Genomic DNA, 20,622 nt, shown 5'->3' on the forward strand with positions numbered 1-20,622 from the left:
CAGTGACTCCCAGTGCTTGCTCACTCTTCAGCAGTTCTTCAATCTTCTGAGATTCCTGGCTGGACCATAGACTCCTTGAGAGAATGCTGCCTTATAGGACCTTTCAGTGCTGGGCTGCATTAAAACAGTTCTTTCTCTCATGCCACCTCCACTTACTTCTCCTCATTGAGCAACAGTCATTCATCTGATGCCCCTTTCTTAAACTCATGGAGTTCTCGTATTTGTGCTGTTGGGGCATAAGTCTCTCGAGTCTACATTTTAGCCATTTGATGTTCCTTCACTTTATACATCCCTGTAGAGTTTTGAATACTCAGTCACATAATGGCAGGTTATGATCCTTGTACCAGTCTTCAAAATATAAGATATAAACTGTCTGCAGGTTGATTGGCACATTGTGGTGTATATTGTTGTACAGCTTTCTTGCTCTTTTCACTTTGTTGCTTTAAACATTGAATTACACACACACTCAATTGTAGTAAAGGCAGGATCAGGTCTTTTATTCAGACATACTATACAAACCAATAATGAAAGTTACTGAGACACTTCACAAAGGCAGCTCTTCCAATTTCCATGGCTGCTTGTGACACACACTTTCTGAGATTCCAGTGTCTAGTGTCTCATGTCTGTGTGTCAATCTCATCTTTATACCAAAAAAGCCTTTGAACTCTTGTTTCCTTGCATAGTACATACAGACAATTAACATGCAGAGGATGTAGACTCAAATGGCATTGTCCTGAAATCACGGCTTACTGTTTTCTGAATTACTATACACAAACCAGATCGTTTAACATACAGACAATGTCATTAGATTATTATTCGCATAGTAACAAGGTACACTCAAATACTCAACATATAGATTTCAATGGCTAAATGGCATCCTATCATATAACAGCCTGTTTTAATCCGATCTTGAATCGTCCAACTTTTAACCCTTTCGATATCTCCAGACCGCGACTGAAGCAAAGCATTTCAGAAATGTGGGCTTACGCTCCCACATATATCATAACCAGCTAACTGTTTCCACATGTACGACAGTGGTCAGTCAATCTGTGTACCTTATCAGCACTAGACTATGAAATTCTAGAAAGGTGGCGATAAGGATCCAAATCTAAATTAATCCATTTTATTTTGTATTTTCAGGACAGTTTCAAAGATAAGCTGCGTCCTATTCTGGTATCGGTTGGAGTCGAGATCAAACAGTCTCGGCGCAAGAAAAGGCAGCATCCTAACTTAATCGACTTGCTTCCTGTTCTCCGTGAAAGTGAGCCTCAGCGTACAGAGGTTAGGGTTCGATTTGTTTTTATCTCGTTTATAAAGCAGAAGGATTTGTTGTTTCCTTCAATGTACTCAGCACTGTGAACTGGAATCACAATTCAATCTTATTTTGCCTGTGTAACCAGCAGTCTTAAGAAGCAATCAAAAAGTATTGTCTTCTGTGTGAATCTTTCCATATTCTAAACAAAAATATATCTTACAAAGCATTGATGGTATATTCCTCAGTTGAATTTTATTCTTAATAGCAAGTGTGTAGCAAATCAAATTTACATACAACAATTCGACAGGTGTGATACTCCCCATAATTTGAACTGAAAATGCCAGTTCCACAGGCAAAATACTTTGGTATTCCTGTATATTCATTTTGTCTTGGCTGCAAGAAATGTTCACATTTGAACTCCATTAGATTCAGCTTCCCAATCAACAACAACAAAAAATGTTATTTATATAGCGTCTTTAACATCCCAAGGCGCTTTACAGCAGTGGTATAAGATAAAACAGATACATTTGACACCGAGCCACATAAGAAGAAATTATGGCAGATGACCAAAAGCTTGGTTAAAGAGGTAGGTTTTAAGGAGGATCTTAAAGGAGGAAAGAGAGGCGGAGAGGTTTAGGGAGGGAGTTCCAGAGCTTAGGGCCCAAGCAGCTGAAGGCACGGGCACCGATGGTTAAGCAGTTATAATCAGGAATGCTCAACAGGGCAGAATTTGAGGAGCGCAGACATCTCGTGGGGTTGTGAGGCTTAAAGAGATTACAGAGATAGGGAGGGTTAAGGTCATGGAGGGATTTGTAAACAAGGATGAGAATTTTGAAATCGAGGCATTACTTAACCAGGAGCCAATGTAGGTCAGCGAGCACAGATGTGATGGGTGATCAGGACTTGGTGATAGTTAGGACATGGGCTGCCGAGTTTTGGATGACCTCAAGTTTACGTAGTGTAGAATGTGCCAGGAGTACGTTGGAGTAGTCAAGTTTAGAGGTAACAAAGACATGGATGGGGGTTTCAGCAGCAGATGAGCTAAGGCAAGGATGATGGGCAATGTTACCGAGGCAGAAATAGGTGGTTTTAGTTATGCTGTGGATATGTGGCCGGAAGCTCATTTCAGGGTCAAATATAACGCTTGGGTTGTGAACAGTCTGGGTTAACCTCAGATAGATGCTCGGGAAAGGGATGGAGTCAGTGGTTAGGGAACACAGTTTGTGGTGGGGACCAAAGGCAATGGCTTCGGTCTTCCCGATATTTAATTTAATCAACCATGGACAAGGCTGAGGTCTCTGGGTGCTCACCATGTAGCTTCATTAGGCTTGTTTCATGCAAATGTTACTGGATAATATTGTCACGGATTGTCTTGGCCAATATTTAATCCCTCAATCAACATCACAAAAACAAATTATCTGGTCATTATCACATTGCTGTTTGTGGGAGCTTCATGTGCACAAATTGGCTGCTGCGTTTCCTACATTACAACAGTGACTACACTTCAAAAAGTACTTCATTGGCTGTAAAGTGCTTTGGAACATCCTGAGGTCGTGAAAGGCGCAATATAAATCCAAGTCTTTCTTTTGTTTTAATTTTTATTAATATTTTGATACAGGTCCAATTTTTGAAGGAAGGTTGTGGGGATGACCACATTTGTCAGAGTAACCTTGAATTAAAATACCAATTTGGCTCCAGGGTTGAAAACCAGCAGGATAAGTTTGTTCCTTTACCTGTGTAAGTCTGTTTTTATTTGACCTATTGTTGTTTTTTCAATCAACGTTAAGCATGGAGTAGCACTGTAGACCTATTTGGTTAGATCTAGAATTATGTAGTTGTAGGATAGGAACCCTTTCCCCTTCAGCACCTGTGTGAGCTCAGAAATAGTTCAAATATGATAGTCCAATCAAGTAAATTGAAGCTCATTTAAAAAAAAAAGTTTTACAAGAACTAATGAAAAAAAAGTTATGCTTAACATAGGCATTCCAGAAAAGTGTTCCCTTAGACATGCATAACTGAGAAGCTTTTACTTTGTTCATTGGTTGAAGTTATCAATTCGGTAAATTATTTGTGCTGTTCTGTTTCTTTAGGGAGAATAGATTTCCAGTATTTAAATTAAGTGACCAGAAGGACATAGTACTGGAAATAACTGTTACTAATAAGGAGTCAGACCCAGAAAGGCCAGAAAAAAACGGGGATGATGCACATGAAGCTCGCCTGATTGCAACTTTTCCAGACACTTTGACCTACTCTGCGTATCGAGTCTTGACACTAAATCAGGTAAGTGCTTACATTTTTTTTCCTGATCTTTTTTTGTTCCATTCCTGTCCTAAAGGTGCTGACTCTTGTTGATAAGTGGTTGCATGGATACCAGTTGTCCTACATTGCCGTATCCAAGTTAGCACGTGTGAGCTAGACAGCAAGTGTACATAGGTTATTCAACTTAGCATTGTAGGAGTTCAGTATTGTCCTTATCTAATATCCACATGGATGTAATTCTGAGCAAGGGATGTTTGATAGCAATCAGTGGGAATTATGACATTCCCTCCCTCCAGCCTGCTGCTCCAAAAAGATCCCAGCATATTGTTACGCTCCAAGTGAAAGCAGCTAGCTCATCACAGACTTGGAATTGGACCTAGGACATTCTAGTCTAGACCAGTTAGTGCTACACAGAACAGCACCCAATAACCCATTAGGGGAGCTGATTGCTTAATTTTATTTGGCGCCGACTTTTGTTAACATTTTCTTTGATTGATTATTTAATGCCACAAACACAGATATTTTACCTTGATGTATGTTGTGCTCTTTTTAAACTAGGACAAAATGTTGTGTACAGCAAATCAGAATGGGTCTCAAGTAGAATGTGAACTGGGAAATCCCTTAAAGAGAGGATCAGAGGTAAGCTATTCTCTATTTCAATGTGTTATTCTAATATGTATATTTCACTTGTTTATGCTTCTCAGTGTAAAATCTAACAATTAATATTTGTCTGTTTCCTGAGTTGAGCAAGTATAATTTGTACATGGCTCTGATGTGTGCCGAGTATAAATCTAATATTTTGGTTTCTAGGTTACTTTCCACTTGATCATGAGTACTGCTGGAATTACATTGGATACCAGAAACCTTAGTATCAATTTACAGCTGGAAACGTAAGCCAACTTAACATTTCTACTTTATTTATATAAATATAGATTAAAAATTACATCCATTGAAGATGCAATAAGATCAGGACTTTTATTTCCAAAGATCTACCAAAACACAATTCCATATTCTGAGCATTTGTATCTAGAAATAGAAAGCATTTTATCCACAAGATAACCTCTGTTAACAAATTAGTAAAATAAGCAGTGCCACTGTAACTGAAGTGGTAGCTGTTACTTCCAGCACATTTAGCTTAAAGAGGAACCGACATTAATTCCCTGAGTTGCTCATTACTCCATGCTCTTACCTCATGGCCACATATATGTGCTTCTAATAGTGAGTACTGGATAGTGATCAGGAGTAGGAACTATGGCTGATCTTTTTTTTTTCTCCCTAACAGTGGTTACAAAGATCAAATGCTATGGCCTATTAGCTCTAGCTAACATCAACTATCTCAAAACTGAACTTGTGATCTTCCTGATCTGTCTGGCTTAGCTACTTACTGCCTTGACCAGCTGAGCTGTCAGGGAACCATTTTGATTAATCTGTTATTTTGTGATTGAGGCTTTAATTTCCATTTATAGGACCAGTGAACAGGTTAATCGGTCATCTATTGCTACTGCTCAAGTGGTGATTGAACTGCTTTTGTCTATAGTTGGGTAAGTAAAATTTGCTAGTGGTTTTGATGTGGATATATTCTAAATATTGTATTTGTGTGTGGTGGGTAGAGGGAAAGAAATATTAGAAAAATGGAAACATAAGTAATGGTCATTCTGTTTGAACAGTGCTGCAAAACCATCTCAGGTGTATTTTGGTGGTTCAAAGGTAGGTGAGAGTGCTATGAAGACTGAAGAGGATGTGGGAAGTTTGATTCAGTATGAGTTCAGGGTAAGTGTGGCAACATCTTTTATTTAAAAAATATAATTGAACTTGGCTTCCTATTTCAAGCAATTCCAAATAATGTGTAAAGTGCTGTTATTTTAAAACACTGTCTAGATTAATATAATTCTGTTCATAATGCAGAGATTGACTGCAATTGATTAAGTTAGCAAGAGGGCATTATATTGATTTATACTTTGGAATGTTCTGTTTCCGCACAGATGATTAATCTGGGCAGATCACTGAAAACTCTGGGCACTGCTTGGCTACAAATCATGTGGCCAAAGGAAATAGCCAATGGAAAACGACTGCTCTATTTGATGAAAATTGACTCAAAAGGCATCGATCATGTATCCTGCCAGCCTGATAATGAAATTAACATTCTACAATTAAAGGTAGTTAATAATTGACTATTTACTCAAAGCCGAGATTGACTTAAAAGGTCTTGTCCTGTAATTAATGCATTGCTTTCTAGGTGAGTTGTGTTGTCAACGACATTAAGTTGTGTGTTTGACATAGAAACAGCCTAAAATGTCTATTTGGTTATTTACAGCAGCCAGCATTTAACTTTTCTTTGTTTAAAAATGATTTTAAGTAAATAAATATTGTGCTACTTTATTTTGTCCTTTCTTTTTTAAAACCACATCTTAGTAACACAGGGGAAAAAAATGAAAAATGAGTGTTTTGTCATATTGGCTGTGAAATGTGTGTATTTAGTTCCCTTCACCCAACACAAATTATTTATTCTCACATCTTTGAGGCCAGCAGCTTTCTACTACCTCGCCCAAGTAGACATTCTTTCCAAGGCCCATACATGCATGTTGATCACCTGATAGTGATCAAGGGTGGAACCCACGATGTATTTTTTTTCCCATTCCCTAGCTGGGAAGTAAGTGAAGGCAGTTGTAGCAACCCAAATGCTGCACTGGCGGAGATCAGTTAACTTGGCACACTTTGGGAATCAAAATCTCTATCTTCTTTGTCTGTTTAGCTCTTATATCTAAGTTTCTATTGACATTCTTTCCCTATTTACAGACATCCGTGGAGCAATTTGTGACCTCCATATAATCTACATGTAGTTATTTTATTTCAGGGAGTTTCTAGTCAAACAAGAAAAAGAAGGGAGCTTGAGGACAATGAATCCAAAAATAATCCAGGAGTGATTTCCTCTTTCTTCTCCGATAAAAGAAAATATACAACTTTGGTAAGTGCAGTTGTTTCAAGACCTGAACTTGGACTAATTCCTTTTGTTTCAAAACTGACCGTTTACTTTTGCATTCTGCAGGAGTGTGGCCAGCACAAAAATACTAGATGCGTTAATATAAAGTGTCCCCTTCGAGGGCTTGATAGCAATGCATTCTTGGTTCTACATTCACGGCTATGGAACACCACTTTCCTCGAGGTAAATATGATTCTCTGAATTGTGTGCGCTAATCTTTTGTAAATGTGAGCTTTTTTGAAATTGATTATTAAACTTGTTTTTAAATATGCCTTGTCTTACAGGAATTTTCCAAACTGAACTATCTTGATATCATTGTTAAAGCCATGATAACTGTTGAATCCGAGGCCAAAAACATAGTGATTAAAAATGCTGAAACTGAGGTAATTTACTCATTGTAGTGATTAAGAAATAATGAAGTATGTAATTCAGATTATAGAGAAAAGCTGTTAATCGACAACTTTTGAAAAGTATTTTCTCCAATTAATTTAAATGCAATGTTGTATGAAAAAGTAAAATTAATATTAACATGTCATTACTGAGTAATATCTACTTATTATAAAAGAGTATTTGAACTGTATGAAAGATGTCACCAGACCTAGATGTTATGCATACCAGAACACTGCAGAAGGTTGGCGAGTAGACAACAGACGTATTAATCATAATTTGGCAAAAATCTTGTTGTGGGTAATCGTCTAAGAGTGCATAATATAGGTTGAAATTAGTAGACACTTGGAGTAATGGGCTAACAAAGGACAGTCAGCATGGATTTGTAATGGGCAGGATGTGCTTTACTAATTGATTTTTTTTGAGGAAAGCAGAGATGTGTTTAGTTAAAGAGAATGAGGTGGATTTTTTTTTTGTGTGTGTGTGTGTGTATGCATGTGTATGTAAAGTGCTATATAAAAGACGTGTTACATAAATTAAGGCACATGCTATTGATAGAATGTAACCATATGGTTAGAGAGGTGGCTAGGATACAGAGAGCAAAGTGTAGGTGCAAAGAATCAGCTGCCCTAATTTCTGGAATTCCCTCCCCAAACTGCTCTGCTTCTCTAACTCTCTCTCTCTCCTTTTTAAGATGCTCCGTAAAACCTATCTCTTTGGCCAAGCTAATATCAATCTGTGTAGCTTTGTAACCCGAATTTAGGTCGGGGGAGCAGGACTTCCGTGCTGACCGCAGGAAGTCCCGCCTCATCAAGGTTACCGCCCCCAAATGGGGTGATACGTAATTTCGCCCAGTACAGATTCTTAAAAGTGTAGGATCAGAGATCTGGGGGTTTAAATGCACATATTTTTAAAGATTGGGAGAGCAGGTAGAAAGAACCATAAAAAGGCAAATGAGAGACTGCATTTTATACATATGCATATTGAATATAAAAGCAAGGAGGTGGTGTTGAATTTTATAAGATATTGGTTAGACAACAGTTGGAGTATGGTGTGCAGTTCTGAGCTCCCCATTATAGGAGGGACATTAAAGCCATGTAAAGGATACAAAGAAGATGCACCAGAAAAACAGCAGTTATCAAGGAAAGCTCAAAATATTGGGCTTTTTATTCCACAGGAAAAGACAAGGTTCAAGGATGATCAAAGAGCAGCAGTTTTCAAGATTATGAAAGATTTTTAAAACATAAATAGTGAAAGATTATTGCCATTAGCTGGTAAATTGATAACATAGAAACATAGAAAATAGGTGCAGGAGTAGGCCATTCGAGCCTGCACCACCATTCAATATGATCATGGCTGATCATCTTTGCAACTTTAGTACCCCATTTCTGCTTTCTCTCCATACCCCTTGATCCCTTTAGCCATAAGGGCCACATCTAACTCTCTTTTGAGGGGACATGGACTAGGAGAATGATGGGGAAAGTTAGAAAAGTAACTGATTTAAAGGCAACTTCAAGGACAGAGGCGGATCCTGTTATAGCTTTGAAGATCACTGTGGTATTAAACTACTAAACAAGATCTTTCCAGATAATTGCACGGTCATCTGTCTGATAAGCCAGTCTACTGATCATTCTTGTATAAAACAAGTAACTGATGTCATGTTTACCAGCGAAAACCCCTTTATCACTTTCCCAATGGAATAGGAAAAACAACAAGAGAATATTCAGATATAGAGGCCCTGAATTTCCACGGAGTTCTTTCAATCATCTGCTGTAATTTTGGCAAAAATTCAACAGTACCCTGAAGAAACGGCATAGACAGCCATTTTTAGCTGTTTCTCCGGTTCTGCTGATCTCTTGCTGAAGAACCCTTGCAGAAATTCCAGGTGTAAATTTTTCATCACCAGTAACTGTTGAGGCAGAGGCTATTGGGAAAATTTGCCATGTACGCATTGGCAGCAGGGGGAACATACACAGCCAACACACTGAAAAATCGTGGGCCTGCAGTTTTCCAATATGCGCTGCCAACACATACTTGTTATTAACCTCTATAACCTCATTTAAAGGGAATTATGTAAACAATTGGAAAAAAATAATATAAATGGCTGTGTGGAAAAGGCAGGAAGTAAGATTTGTGTAGATAACTCTGGTTGAACAGCTAGCATATGTGTTGATTGGCCTCCTTCTATGCTGCAATTTCTATGTGACATTGCCGATTTAAATCCCAGCATATCGGATGTGATCCCAGCACTACAATTTTAAGTTATAAAATGGCTGTTAAATGATTATCAGATGTTGCTGTTTAATATCAATCTAATAATGTTCTCATTTATTACATTTAGCATTGAACTATATTTCATTTTCATTTTTAAGAATCTTTAAAACTTCAGAAAGTTGCACTTTGATTCCTGTAAGTGTCCTTAAAAGGGAGCCTCCCACATTCAGTATATATTTTAATCTAGTTATAAAGAATTTCCAATAAATTTTAAATAGAGTTTAATGAATATTTTTTTAACTTAGTTAAAAGCAAACTTGTGCCCCGTCTTTATAGTCAGCAGAGCATTGAAAATGAAGGGAAAAAGCTTACAAAAAGTAATTCCTCTGAGGCCTTCAGCTAAAGGTTCATGACACAAGATTTTGATCATTTCAAACATGAGTACTACTTACTCAAATGGACACTGACAGCAAAAAGAGTGTCTTGTATAATTTGTATATATTTGTGATTTGAAGTTGTAATCTGAAACTGTGGAAGTGGTTTAGTGGTAGCTTCTGTGGAGTTACTGGCTTTGCTGGGAGATGGTTCATAGGGAATTGGCTGGTTCTTTCATGTTTATTAATGATCTGTCTTCAATAGATCTAAATGCTATATTGTTGTCCCATGTGTTTGATTTGTGCCATTACAAATGCTAACCATGTGTAAAACAGGAGCATTTTTTTACTGTTGTTTAACTTTGTTAAATGTTCCTTCAGGTGCGAGTCACAGTGTTCCCTGAAAAAACTGTGAGTCATTATTTTGGAGTTCCTTGGTGGATCATTTTTGTTGCTATCCTGGCTGGAATTTTGATGTTGGCACTTCTAGTATTTTTATTATGGAAGGTGAGTGACATTGGGGATGATTTAAGTGGAGCTAAATTCAAAGAAATTAGAAAATCTCAACCTGTTCCTCATGCAGCATACCACATGTGGTGGTTGGGATGAGGTACAGCTTGAACTTATAAAGTATGAAAAGATTCCAGCGCACCAAACATCTGGTTAAGTAGATTGTATTTCTATATAAAGAGTACACAACAGGATCTAGGTTTTTTCCCTCCCTTTTCTCCCCATTTCCTTGACAGACCTGACTCTTGTTGGGATCTGTTCTATAGGTGCTCGCAGCCTTCTACCCATGTGGTCATTCTTTATGTGTGAGCCCTGGCGCTGAGTACTGGAATTACATTCATCCAGTCCCAGATGAGTTTGATTCTGTTCTCACTCAAACTTCCATAAACATGCACTTTCCCAAAGGGGTCACTAGATGGCAGTCGGAAGCATGAACCCTGGCTGGTTTGTTTCTTTCCAAGCCCAGGAGACTCAAGAGCCAGTTATTGCGACGGAGAGAAGCCAACTTTGCACAGACTGAGAATCGAACCTGGGATCTTTGTGGTGTGCATGGCCTAGTTTGACATTTTAAATTCTCCCTTGTTTTTCCTTCCTCTTAAGGTGCTGACTGTTCACTAGAGTACAGTTCTAAGAATGCTGGCAGCTTTTAGGTAGCTCACTTAAATGGCCATTCTTCATTTGTGAGCCTAGACAGTTATTGGCAGCAGACTATTCAACTGAGGGGGAATTCACAACTGAGCCCAATCCTGCCCTCACCCTACGTCCACACATGCTCACTCCAGGAAGATCCTTGGCTGATTTATTTTTTTCAACCTCCCTAACTCAGAAGTTTTACATAATTTTCTTCAGCTGAGTTCAAATAATTCAGCACAGAGCTGGAACCTTTCTGGTTATAATTGCTGAGTGATGCCTTTGACTTTTTACATACTTCATTGCGTTCTGTTGTGCACCTTTACATCACGGTGCTTGGTACTGAGAGATAATGAAAACGTTACTGTAATTGATTAGACCTTGTTGAAATGCAGAAAGGTGTACCATTGTACACAAACCACTGCTTTTCAGGTCACGTGTCAGGGTTTAAAGGATGATCTGAATACAGTAAGTTTAATAAACTGTGTGATGAGTCAGAATATGATGAACTTGTCATTTATTGGTCAGTGCAAAGTAGACATTTCCTCTATTCTCAATTTTTTTTAATTGCATTTTAAAAACATTTGAGGATTATGTATTGGATCAACATATATTCTGTAAAATTGCACACGTTACCGTTAATTATGAAGCTTTTAACTATGGCGTGTACTGATAAGTAGCTTAAAAAAAATCTTGATTATTACACAACTTGTTTCCTTGTAGTTTGGTTTCTTCAGGAAAAGCAGAAAAGATTCCCACTATGACGCCAGGTATCACAAGGCTGAGATCCATGTTCAGCCATCTGACAAAGAAAGACTTACTACTGATGCATAATGTTGACTCACATCACTCATTGATTTGGTAAATAGTTCGTTAGTCTCCGATTCTTGGCTTGGAGAGGCATGGTTTGTGGAGCTTGGCATCTTTTAATCCTCCTTTTATTCAAAAGGAGACACAATCTCATACATTGACATAATTAACACCTAACCAAATCCCGTTTTTTGATCATTTAGTTACTTTATTATCTTGGATCGGGGATCAGGGGGACAATACAAATAGACCGATTATTCTGATGTTAAAAAAAAAGAGAAAATAATTTTGAATAGATGAGTTAGCATCACTTACCCTATTCAAAGTTGTACAATTATTCGGTTAGTTTAGGGTCTGGTTTCAACGTGCAATTATTAACAATACCTGAATTTATAATATCACTCTTCACCAAGAAGAATAGTCAAAAATAAATAGCACCTCTGTTCTACACTAGATACTCTAACACAAAACTGCTATTACGTTAATTGGAATTTTCGGTTCTCTTACAACTTCACTGCAGCCTTTTAATGGTGGTCTTTGCATGGAAGCTTCTTGCGTGGGAAATGGCGCTTACTCTTTTAAGCTACTGGAAATGGGAACTTTCACTCTTCAGTTCTTTTGCAGGTTCCAGCTTTCAGAATTGAAAGATCCTTCTATAGCTTCACTTGTTGTTTGAAATACTCTGTATAGAATTGATAGATTTGTTGCATGTCTACATTGTACTTTTTGTAGTGGCCATTATTGAACCACCTTTTAGGTCTTGAATTACTGTTAGCTATCTGTTTACTAATTGATATTATTGGTGAGGTATTTATAGTCTGTATTTCTTTTCTTTTGTGATCCAAAATATAGTATTTTTAAAATGAAGCTAGTTTTCTAGAGTCAATACTGAACCAAAACCTTTCCAGTGTGGGAAAGAGTGACCCTGCAGGATGTTCTGTTGCAAACATAGTATTTGATGGAGTTAGATTTATTTAATCAAGAAACAGTTCATCCCTTAAATTTCATATAACTACACTGCTGCATAAAGTCTAGTTTAGAATAAATTAGATAGTTATTTTTTTCACCTGTGAACATGAGAAATTTCTGCTGAAAACAAATCTGATTAACAAACTGGCCTCAGGGCAGAATTTTCTAGAGTGTTTTTAGAGGAGGTTAACAGTGATCTTTTTGTCATGAAAACTATCGTTTAGTTTTTATGGCCAATTTTTTTCCCCTTCGCCTGAGTTTTACAGGGCTATGGGTTAATGGGCAGTGATGGCCTTCTGCTACCTCATTGAAGTCGACGTTGATTGTTTATGAGCCACCACAATGTGTTGGCAGGCTATTTGACTAAGGAAGTCTTTGTAGCTGAATCCGATGTTATCTTCACCCAGTGTCCACAGATATGCACTTCTAGCAGAAGTCACTGATCAGTGAACAATAACCTGACTTTTTTAATTGCTTTATCCTGGGGAGTGATATCAGTTGTAGCCCTCTAATTGCGACCCTGACTGAGACCAGTTAACTCACCACAGACCTTCTGGCCTGTATGGTTTAGTACTAAACTTAAAAATAACCTAAAAATAAATTGCTGGTTATAATAACTTGAGCTATTCTATTCCATTATTTCCCAGCAGGATGACAAGTACCCATAAGTGACTTTAACACAAGTTTTTCATTTCTGTGTGGTATGCTTCTCAAATAGAATATGTCTTGGAAGATTGCAGTGTTTCCTGTCTGAGGGTACAATACAATAAACTGATCCTTCTAATTCCTATCTTTCCCCCTGTTCATAGTGTGGATTTTTTAAACGTTCCCGCTATGAGGACAGTGTTCCACGGTACCATGCAGTCCGAATCCGGAAAGAAGAGCGACAACCCTTTGAGGATGGAAAATTGAACAAGAAACATGACAAGAAACAATGGATGACAACATGGCAGGAAAATGAGAGTTACTCCTGAGAAACATTCTCTTTGTATTCTTGAAATTATTGAATTTAGGACTCCAAAGTAACCTATGCTATGTTGATACTGCATTACTTTGCATTGATTTCTCTTCGACTGTCTGAGAATGGCTCTTGGTTATGTAGAGATTTTCTGTTTTGCACAGCACATATCTTAATGTGCCTACCCTCCTTTAAGTACATCCTGAATGCCTTTTGGAGTGTATGGTTTTAGACTGTTCATGCTGGACATGTTTTGGTGCATGAGATGTGCCTTGCAAACCGAGTGGCCAACAGTATGTGATTGAATAAGTGGCCCTGAAATCCCGGTTCCTCCTTCCCGCGGGCGTTCGACTCAGTTCTAGAGAAAAGATACGCACTTACCTTTTGCTGCTGCGCCCACCAGAGCTCCCGGTCCTGATACCACCTCCTCCCTGCGCATCAGAGCGTGTGCATGACTGGACGGAGATAGAGCTGGAGCTGGAGTCACGTGGCACTGGGCAGCCAATCCAGATAAAGTATTTTCTCATTCATAATAATGGGAACTCCGTAAGCAGGAGTGCCCATTATTATGATTGAGAAACACCGCCCCCCCCCCCCCAACACCAAAACACCAGTAAAAAATAGAAAACAAACATTACATATTTAACATTAATTTAAATTAAAGTTAATAAATGTCTTTAAAAAAAAATCGGAAAAATATATATTTTTTCTAAGGTTTTTAATTATGGTTTAAAATAAACTTACCTTAGTGGGCAGGGTTTTTAACATTAAAATGTGTTTTAAAACTTTTTATTTTTATATGTTTTTGTATGTTTTAAAACTCTTACGCTGGTAAAAAGTAGGCTGTGCACCTGCTTTTACCAGGCGCAAGAGTTTTAAGGACATTCGCAGGGCAAGAGATGGGCAAATACCGTAATCTTGCTCTTGCGAATGTCCTGGCTGCCGAGATGCGTTGGATCTGTCAAGCCAGAACTTGACAGATCGGAAAAGCCAGTTTTCGGCACATGCGCATCGCGCGCTGACAACTGGCTTTTGTGATGCCTTCCTGGGGAGGCCAGGATTTCAGGGCCATTATTTGCACCAGAATATAAGTGGAAAAAAACTTCTAATTCCATTCAGTAACATTTTGGTGTTAGTCTTTTCTAATCTGAAGTAATGTGCAATAGTCAACTGTGCAACTGACTATTGATTTTCAAATAATGAATGTGTTTCAGTATTGCCAGGGCCCAGTTTGAGTAGTCAGAAAAATAGTCAACATTTTGAACTGGGATTGAAAGAAAACCCTGTACATTTTTGTAAATAGTTATATATATTTTAGAACATCCTGGTATTTATTTTGTCATAAATTGTGTCCTTTTAGTCATCATTAGTGTAGCCATAGATGGCTAGGTTTCCCTTCAGGGAGAAAAAAAAATTCTGGATGTAAAAATGGACTACATTTCGCTCCAATATTTTTAGTGAAGATGTAGACTTGACTAAGAAATGTTTAATATCGGGAGAAAGTGCTATCTGACTATTTGCCTATGTGTAGTTTTACTCTGAGTTAGCTTTACACTCCATATGCTACTGAAAAGGAAAGGAGAAAAAACACTTTTAATGAACTTGTTGAGCTTGTTAAAGTTGACCATCTGCAGCATTCTGTAGTTGCACAATCAAATCAAAAAGTGAGTAATTTGTTCCTTTCTAGACCTGAAGATAAGCATTCTTCTGTGTCTTTATCTTCAATTTTATATGCAGAGGAACTTATGTACACAGAGTTAGTAAGTTTGAGGAAAGGTACAATTTTGAAGCATCACCACAGCAGAGAAAAAAGTGAATAGTATAGAGGTGTTTCCTGCCTGCGAGCATGGATGTAGTGACTGCTCGTGCATACATCACATTGGACGAGGAAGGGGGATGGCATGAGATTGCAAAGGGCATTGGAAGTGCCTGACAAACAGGAGGTACCAACCCAGATAGTAGGGTCCACTGCAGTAGAGTCAAATATGTGGGTATGATGGAGGAATATTGGAGGAAACGCAGGCTCAGAAGGGCACACCTCTGCCATAAAGAACTGTGAGGATTGTTAAACATCTACCAGGCTCTACTAGTAGCAGAGAAGACCACCACTGCCCTCCACTTTTATATTGCAAGGACCTTCCAGGCACCGACTAAGGACAGTGTAGAAGTCAGCCACTTTGTTTGTCTTTCAGACAATTGCTATTTTTTTCTTGGACAATTAAACAGTCACAGAATGCAAAACCAATTTAAAGTGAATTATTAGTTTTGAAGTTTTCAGTACTTGTGTAATCTGCTTTGCTGGTTTTGTCCCTTGTGCTTTGAACTTCTCCGCATTGCTTGTACATTTGCACCACTGCAAAGCCCTCCCCTAGCTGATGGCACAGCACAGGTGGGTGCCTGCATAGCCAACTGGTGATCTGCATGAAATACAGAAGGACTGTTATCCATATCTATGACTAACGCTGATGGTTTTGCATTAGTACTAGGAGTCTCTTTTGCTGTGGGCCTATTTCTTTCATGCTAACTCGCAGCAGGTACTAACCCAGGCAATGGGGCTAGTGTAACAGAATCATTGTGGCACAGAGCTGCTAATGACTTGAGTGCTCCATATGTGCCACTGCTGGAAGACACGATGGATACTGTGATGTGTGAGCAGTGGGGATTTATGAGGTCTCAGGATTTCTGTCATGATTGCTTGTAATTCATCTCCAAAGAATTGAAGCTAGCTATGATTGTATCTTGGACTTTGGATCACACAGCTTCCAAAGCAGCAGTGAAAATGTTCATGAATGATCCTCCTTGAGCACTACTCCACTGTAGTAAGGTGTGGCCTGCATAACTGCTGTCACCAGTGCAGGTACCACTGGCATGTCATGTGCCTAATGGCAAGCTGCGGCACAAATAACTATTTGCCGAACTATTCCAGGATCCTTATTAACATTTCTGTCAGTAATATTTTTTGAATACATCTTTAATTACTGCTGCATTCCTTTATGTGCTCTGTGCTCATACTTTTCTGCAATATTCATGCCTATTTTTATACGTTTGCAACATGATACGTGTTGTTTTTTTCCATGACATATAGCCTTGTCTGTTGCCTCATTTTGCATAGTTGGGACTGGAGACTTCCTTCCATAAATGTGCATCCATTTCTGCATTGCAGTGGTGATCAGTGCATTCAGGGGCAGTTTATTACAAAAATAACTTTTTAAATGTTTTTAATAACTAAAAATATTGCACACGCCATTGCAGTAAAAATAAACTTTTCAATATTTGTATTATTGGCTGATACCTTCCCTCTCCCCAATTAAATATGGATATTTTATTTTTCCCAAGCAAAGAAACATATAGCCCCATATATGTTATTTAACTAGTATAAGCATGATAAGACGGCACTGATTTAGTTCAGCACACTGACTTATTGACAAAGGGTAACATTTTAAAAGTTGGTTTATGGCGCTGATTTATGTTTAAAGAAGCACTGATTTTTAGGTGCAGATGTTGACTACTATAATTTTGGGAGAAGCTGTGCACATATCTTATTTCATAAATCTGCTTTTACAGTGCAAAACATGACTTTATAAGAAATTCAAGCTCTTTTCCAGTTTTATTTGTGAATTAATATTTTATGCCACTCCACAATGCAAGTTGCAATTTTTGTTTGCCCCTGGTTTTCCCCTCTATAAGATACTGACTGTTGCTGAGGTGTGGTTCCATGATTGCTAGTCATCTTCCATGAAATAAATTACCCAATGGGCACAGCTAAGCCTGGTCTATTCTCACCTGACGTCCATACATATGCACTTTCCAGCATGGGTCACTGGATAGCAATTGAGTGTGAACCCTGGATGATTTTCCCTTTCCTAACCCTGGGACGCTAAGACCAATTGTCACCCAAACTGGGCACAGACTGGGAATTGGACAGGGAGCTGTATGACAAACTGAATTAGAAATGTTTTTTTAAATAATTTTGATGAAGTTACATTTTTTTAAAACAGCATTTTCTCTTTTTCTTAAAAAAAGTAATTCCTGTGATTTCTGAAAATCACGGGCACTGCTATTCTTTTGCAATAACTTATGAATATTTTGTTAATCATTTCTTTTCTTCCTCAAAAAGCCAATCTTTTCACAACTGTACGTTCGATTTGTAGCTGGTACAGTTCTCTACAACCTCTTAAATCGAACAGGACAAAATTTGCTCTGTACATGGTATAGTATTATTGCAGGGCAGTTTTGCATGTTAGGCTTACCAATTTTTTTAATTAACATGGACTTGCTGCTTACAGCACACTAATACAACATTGCCATTGAGGAACAATATTAGTAGATGCAGTGTTATGATGATCTTTCAAGTCATCAGTTTGATTTGTGGATTAACCCAACGTTCAACTCACTCCGACGATTACTTCAACAGACTTCCAAAAAATGTTAGATTGGCCTGTTTTTTTCAAATTTGAAATAAAGTTTTGTAAATCCATTCACTGCATTTTGTGCATTTCTTAAAGACGCATTGGATAGAAAATCTATTCCGCATGGAAAGGATAAGGCTTGCATTTATATAATGCCGTTCACAACCTCAGGACGTCCTAAAGTGCATTACAGCCAATGACGTACTTTTGAAGTGTTGTCACTGTTGTAATGCAGGGAAATGCGGTAGCCAATTGCACACAGCAAGATCGCACAAAAAGCAATGAGATGCATGACCACATAATCTGTGATGTTGCTTGAGAGATAACTGAGAGCATAGATGCAGCCTTGCTTTAACGCCTCATCTGAAAGACGACACCTCTAACAATGCAACACTTCCTCAGTACTGTGTGGCAGTGTCGGCCTAGATTACACGCTCCAGGCTCAAGTTGGACTGAACCCACAACCTTCTGACTCAGAGGTAAGAGTGCTACCACTGAACAAAGGTTGACACTTTGGAAGTGGGAAATAGGATCAAAATTGTTCAACAGTCTGACCACAGATCTATCAACATACATCATTAGGCTTCAGCACAATACCACAAACATACAATATGGCAGAGACAATTATACATTGCATTTCCTGGTCTCAAATAAAAGTGTGATTTATTAGTATTCCATTGTCATTAACATTATTCATATTTTTTACATGTTTACCTATCATTAGAAATGTTTTGGATTTTAAAAACTAATTAGTATGCAAAGCATGAATAAAAAGAACATGCAATAGGAGTGCTTCAATCAGTAATGAGTCTTGGTTCAAACTGACTTTCATTCTGCAATTTGATGATAGCTGAATATCTCTTTTGTTATAGTCCCCAGTATTTTTTTTTTGTTTAAAAACATTTGGAGATTTGTTTAGAGCAGTCTCTTCACAATTTAAATTTCTGGAAATCTAGGAAGAATTCCAGATGAAATGTGAAATGATTTAAGTGCTTTCAGCTTCTTAAGCTCATCAACACTGAAATGGTCAATAAGTCAATGAACTGAGAACTAATTAATAGTTAAAAGTTGATGTGACAATTCATTTCGAAATGATCCACTTTTGTTTTTGAAGAGATACCCCAGATATCCCCCAGGAGGGATCTGGTGAGCGGAAATTTTGAAAGTCAAAGAGAAAGGAGAAGGCAAAAGTGCAGGGTAGTGATAGGGGTAATGATAACCAGAGCGGGACAAGTAGGCCCAGAGCGTATACACATAAGCCAAAATGAAATGCTCTATATCTGAACGCATGAAGTATTCGTAAAAAGACAGATGAGTTGACAGCACAAATAGAAATAAGTGGGTAAGATCTGATTGCCATTGCAGAGACGTGGTTGCAAGGTGACCAAGGCTGAGAACTAAATATTATGGGGTATTTGCCATTTCGTAAGGATAGGCAGAAAGGAAAAGGAGATGGGGTAGCTCTGTTAATAAAGGTTGAGATCAGTGCAGTAGTGAGAAATGATACTGGCGATGAAGATGACGATGTAGAATCAGTTTGGGTGGAGATAAGAAGTTACTGGTGGGAATGGTCTACAGGCCCCCAAACAGTAGCCACTCTGTGGCACAGAGTATAAATCAAGAAATAATGGAGGCTTGTAAGAAAGGTACAGCAATAATCATGGGCGATTTTAATCTTCATATTGATTGGACAAATCAAATTGGCCAAGGTAGCCTTGAGGAAGAGCTCATAGAGTATATGTGGCATGGTTTCTTGGAGCAATACATTGTGGAACCAACCAGGGAGCAAACTATTTTAAATTTGGTCATGTGTAATGAGTCTGGATTAATTATTGATCGTGTAGTGTAGGATCCTCTTGGGAAGAGTGATCATAACATGGTAGAATTTCAAATTCAGTTTGAGGGTGAGAAAGCTAGGTCTCAAACTAGAGCTCCAAATGTAAATAAAGGTAACTACAAAGGTATGAAGGCAGAGTTGGGTAAAGTGGACTGGGAAAATATATTACAGGGTAAGACTAGAAATACAGTGGCAAACATTTAAGGAAATATTTCATAACTCAGCAAGATTTATTCCAGTGAGAAATAAAGATGCTAAGAGAAGGATGAACCATCCCTGGCTAACTAAGGAAATAAAGGATGGTATAAAATTGAAAACAAAGGCATACAATGTTGCAAAGGACAGTGGAAGGCCAGAGGATTGGGACATTTTTAGAGACCAGCAAAGGACGACTACAAAATGATAAAGACTGAGAAAATACCATATGAGAGTAAACTGGCAAGAAATATAAAAACAGACAGTCAGAGCTTCTACAGGTACATACAAAGGAAGTGAGTAGCTAAAGTAAATGTTGGTCCCTTAGAGGATGGGATTGGAGAATTAATAATGGGAAACAGAAATGGCAGAGACTTTGAACAAATATTTTGTATCAATCTTCATGGTAGAGGACACTAAAACCATCCCAATAATTGGGGGGGGGGGTACTTAAAACTATCACTAGAGATAAAATACTAGGTGAACTAATGGGATTAAAGGTGGACAAGTCCCCTGGACCTGATGGCCGGCATCCCAGGGTCTTAAAAGAAGTGGCTGCAGAGATAGTGAATGTATTGGTTGCAATCTACCAAAATTCCCTGAATTTTGGAGAGGTCCCAGCGGACTGGAAAACCACAAATATAACAGCTCTATTTAAGAAATGAGGGAGACAGAAAGCATGAAACTATAGACCAGTTAGCCTAACATCTGTCATTGGGAAAATGCTGGAGCCCATCATTAAGGAAGTAGTAGCGGGACATTTGGAAAAGCATGATTCAATCAAGCAGAGTCAGCAAGGGAAATCATGTTTGACAAATCTGCTGGAGTTCTTTGA

The 20,622-nt window shown here is 38.2% G+C and overlaps 1 protein-coding gene across 2 annotated transcripts in view; it reads left to right on the forward strand.

Moving 5' to 3' along the window:
• LOC139259842 (integrin alpha-6-like) overlaps nt 1-17,823 on the forward strand; it is a 110,755-nt gene extending 92,932 nt beyond the window's left edge. Inside the window, exons 13-26 of one of the 2 annotated variants that reach the window (XM_070875719.1) lie at nt 1,141-1,281; nt 2,874-2,992; nt 3,346-3,535; nt 4,073-4,153; nt 4,325-4,404; nt 4,981-5,055; nt 5,182-5,284; nt 5,497-5,670; nt 6,369-6,479; nt 6,561-6,677; nt 6,779-6,877; nt 9,851-9,976; nt 11,333-11,470; nt 13,198-13,286. In XM_070875719.1, coding sequence (XP_070731820.1) covers nt 1,141-1,281; nt 2,874-2,992; nt 3,346-3,535; nt 4,073-4,153; nt 4,325-4,404; nt 4,981-5,055; nt 5,182-5,284; nt 5,497-5,670; nt 6,369-6,479; nt 6,561-6,677; nt 6,779-6,877; nt 9,851-9,976; nt 11,333-11,443 — 1,527 coding nt within the window. In that variant the 3' untranslated portion in view covers nt 11,444-11,470; nt 13,198-13,286. Of the gene's footprint in view, nt 1-1,140; nt 1,282-2,873; nt 2,993-3,345; nt 3,536-4,072; nt 4,154-4,324; nt 4,405-4,980; nt 5,056-5,181; nt 5,285-5,496; nt 5,671-6,368; nt 6,480-6,560; nt 6,678-6,778; nt 6,878-9,850; nt 9,977-11,332; nt 11,471-13,197 lie in introns of both variants that reach the window. The other variant, XM_070875718.1, reaches the window with a different exon arrangement.
• Nucleotides 17,824-20,622: the final 2,799 nt, after the last annotated feature.

Source organism: Pristiophorus japonicus, chromosome 3 (assembly GCF_044704955.1).
Source record: "Pristiophorus japonicus isolate sPriJap1 chromosome 3, sPriJap1.hap1, whole genome shotgun sequence".
In the NCBI taxonomy this organism is placed as follows: Eukaryota; Metazoa; Chordata; class Chondrichthyes; family Pristiophoridae; genus Pristiophorus; species Pristiophorus japonicus.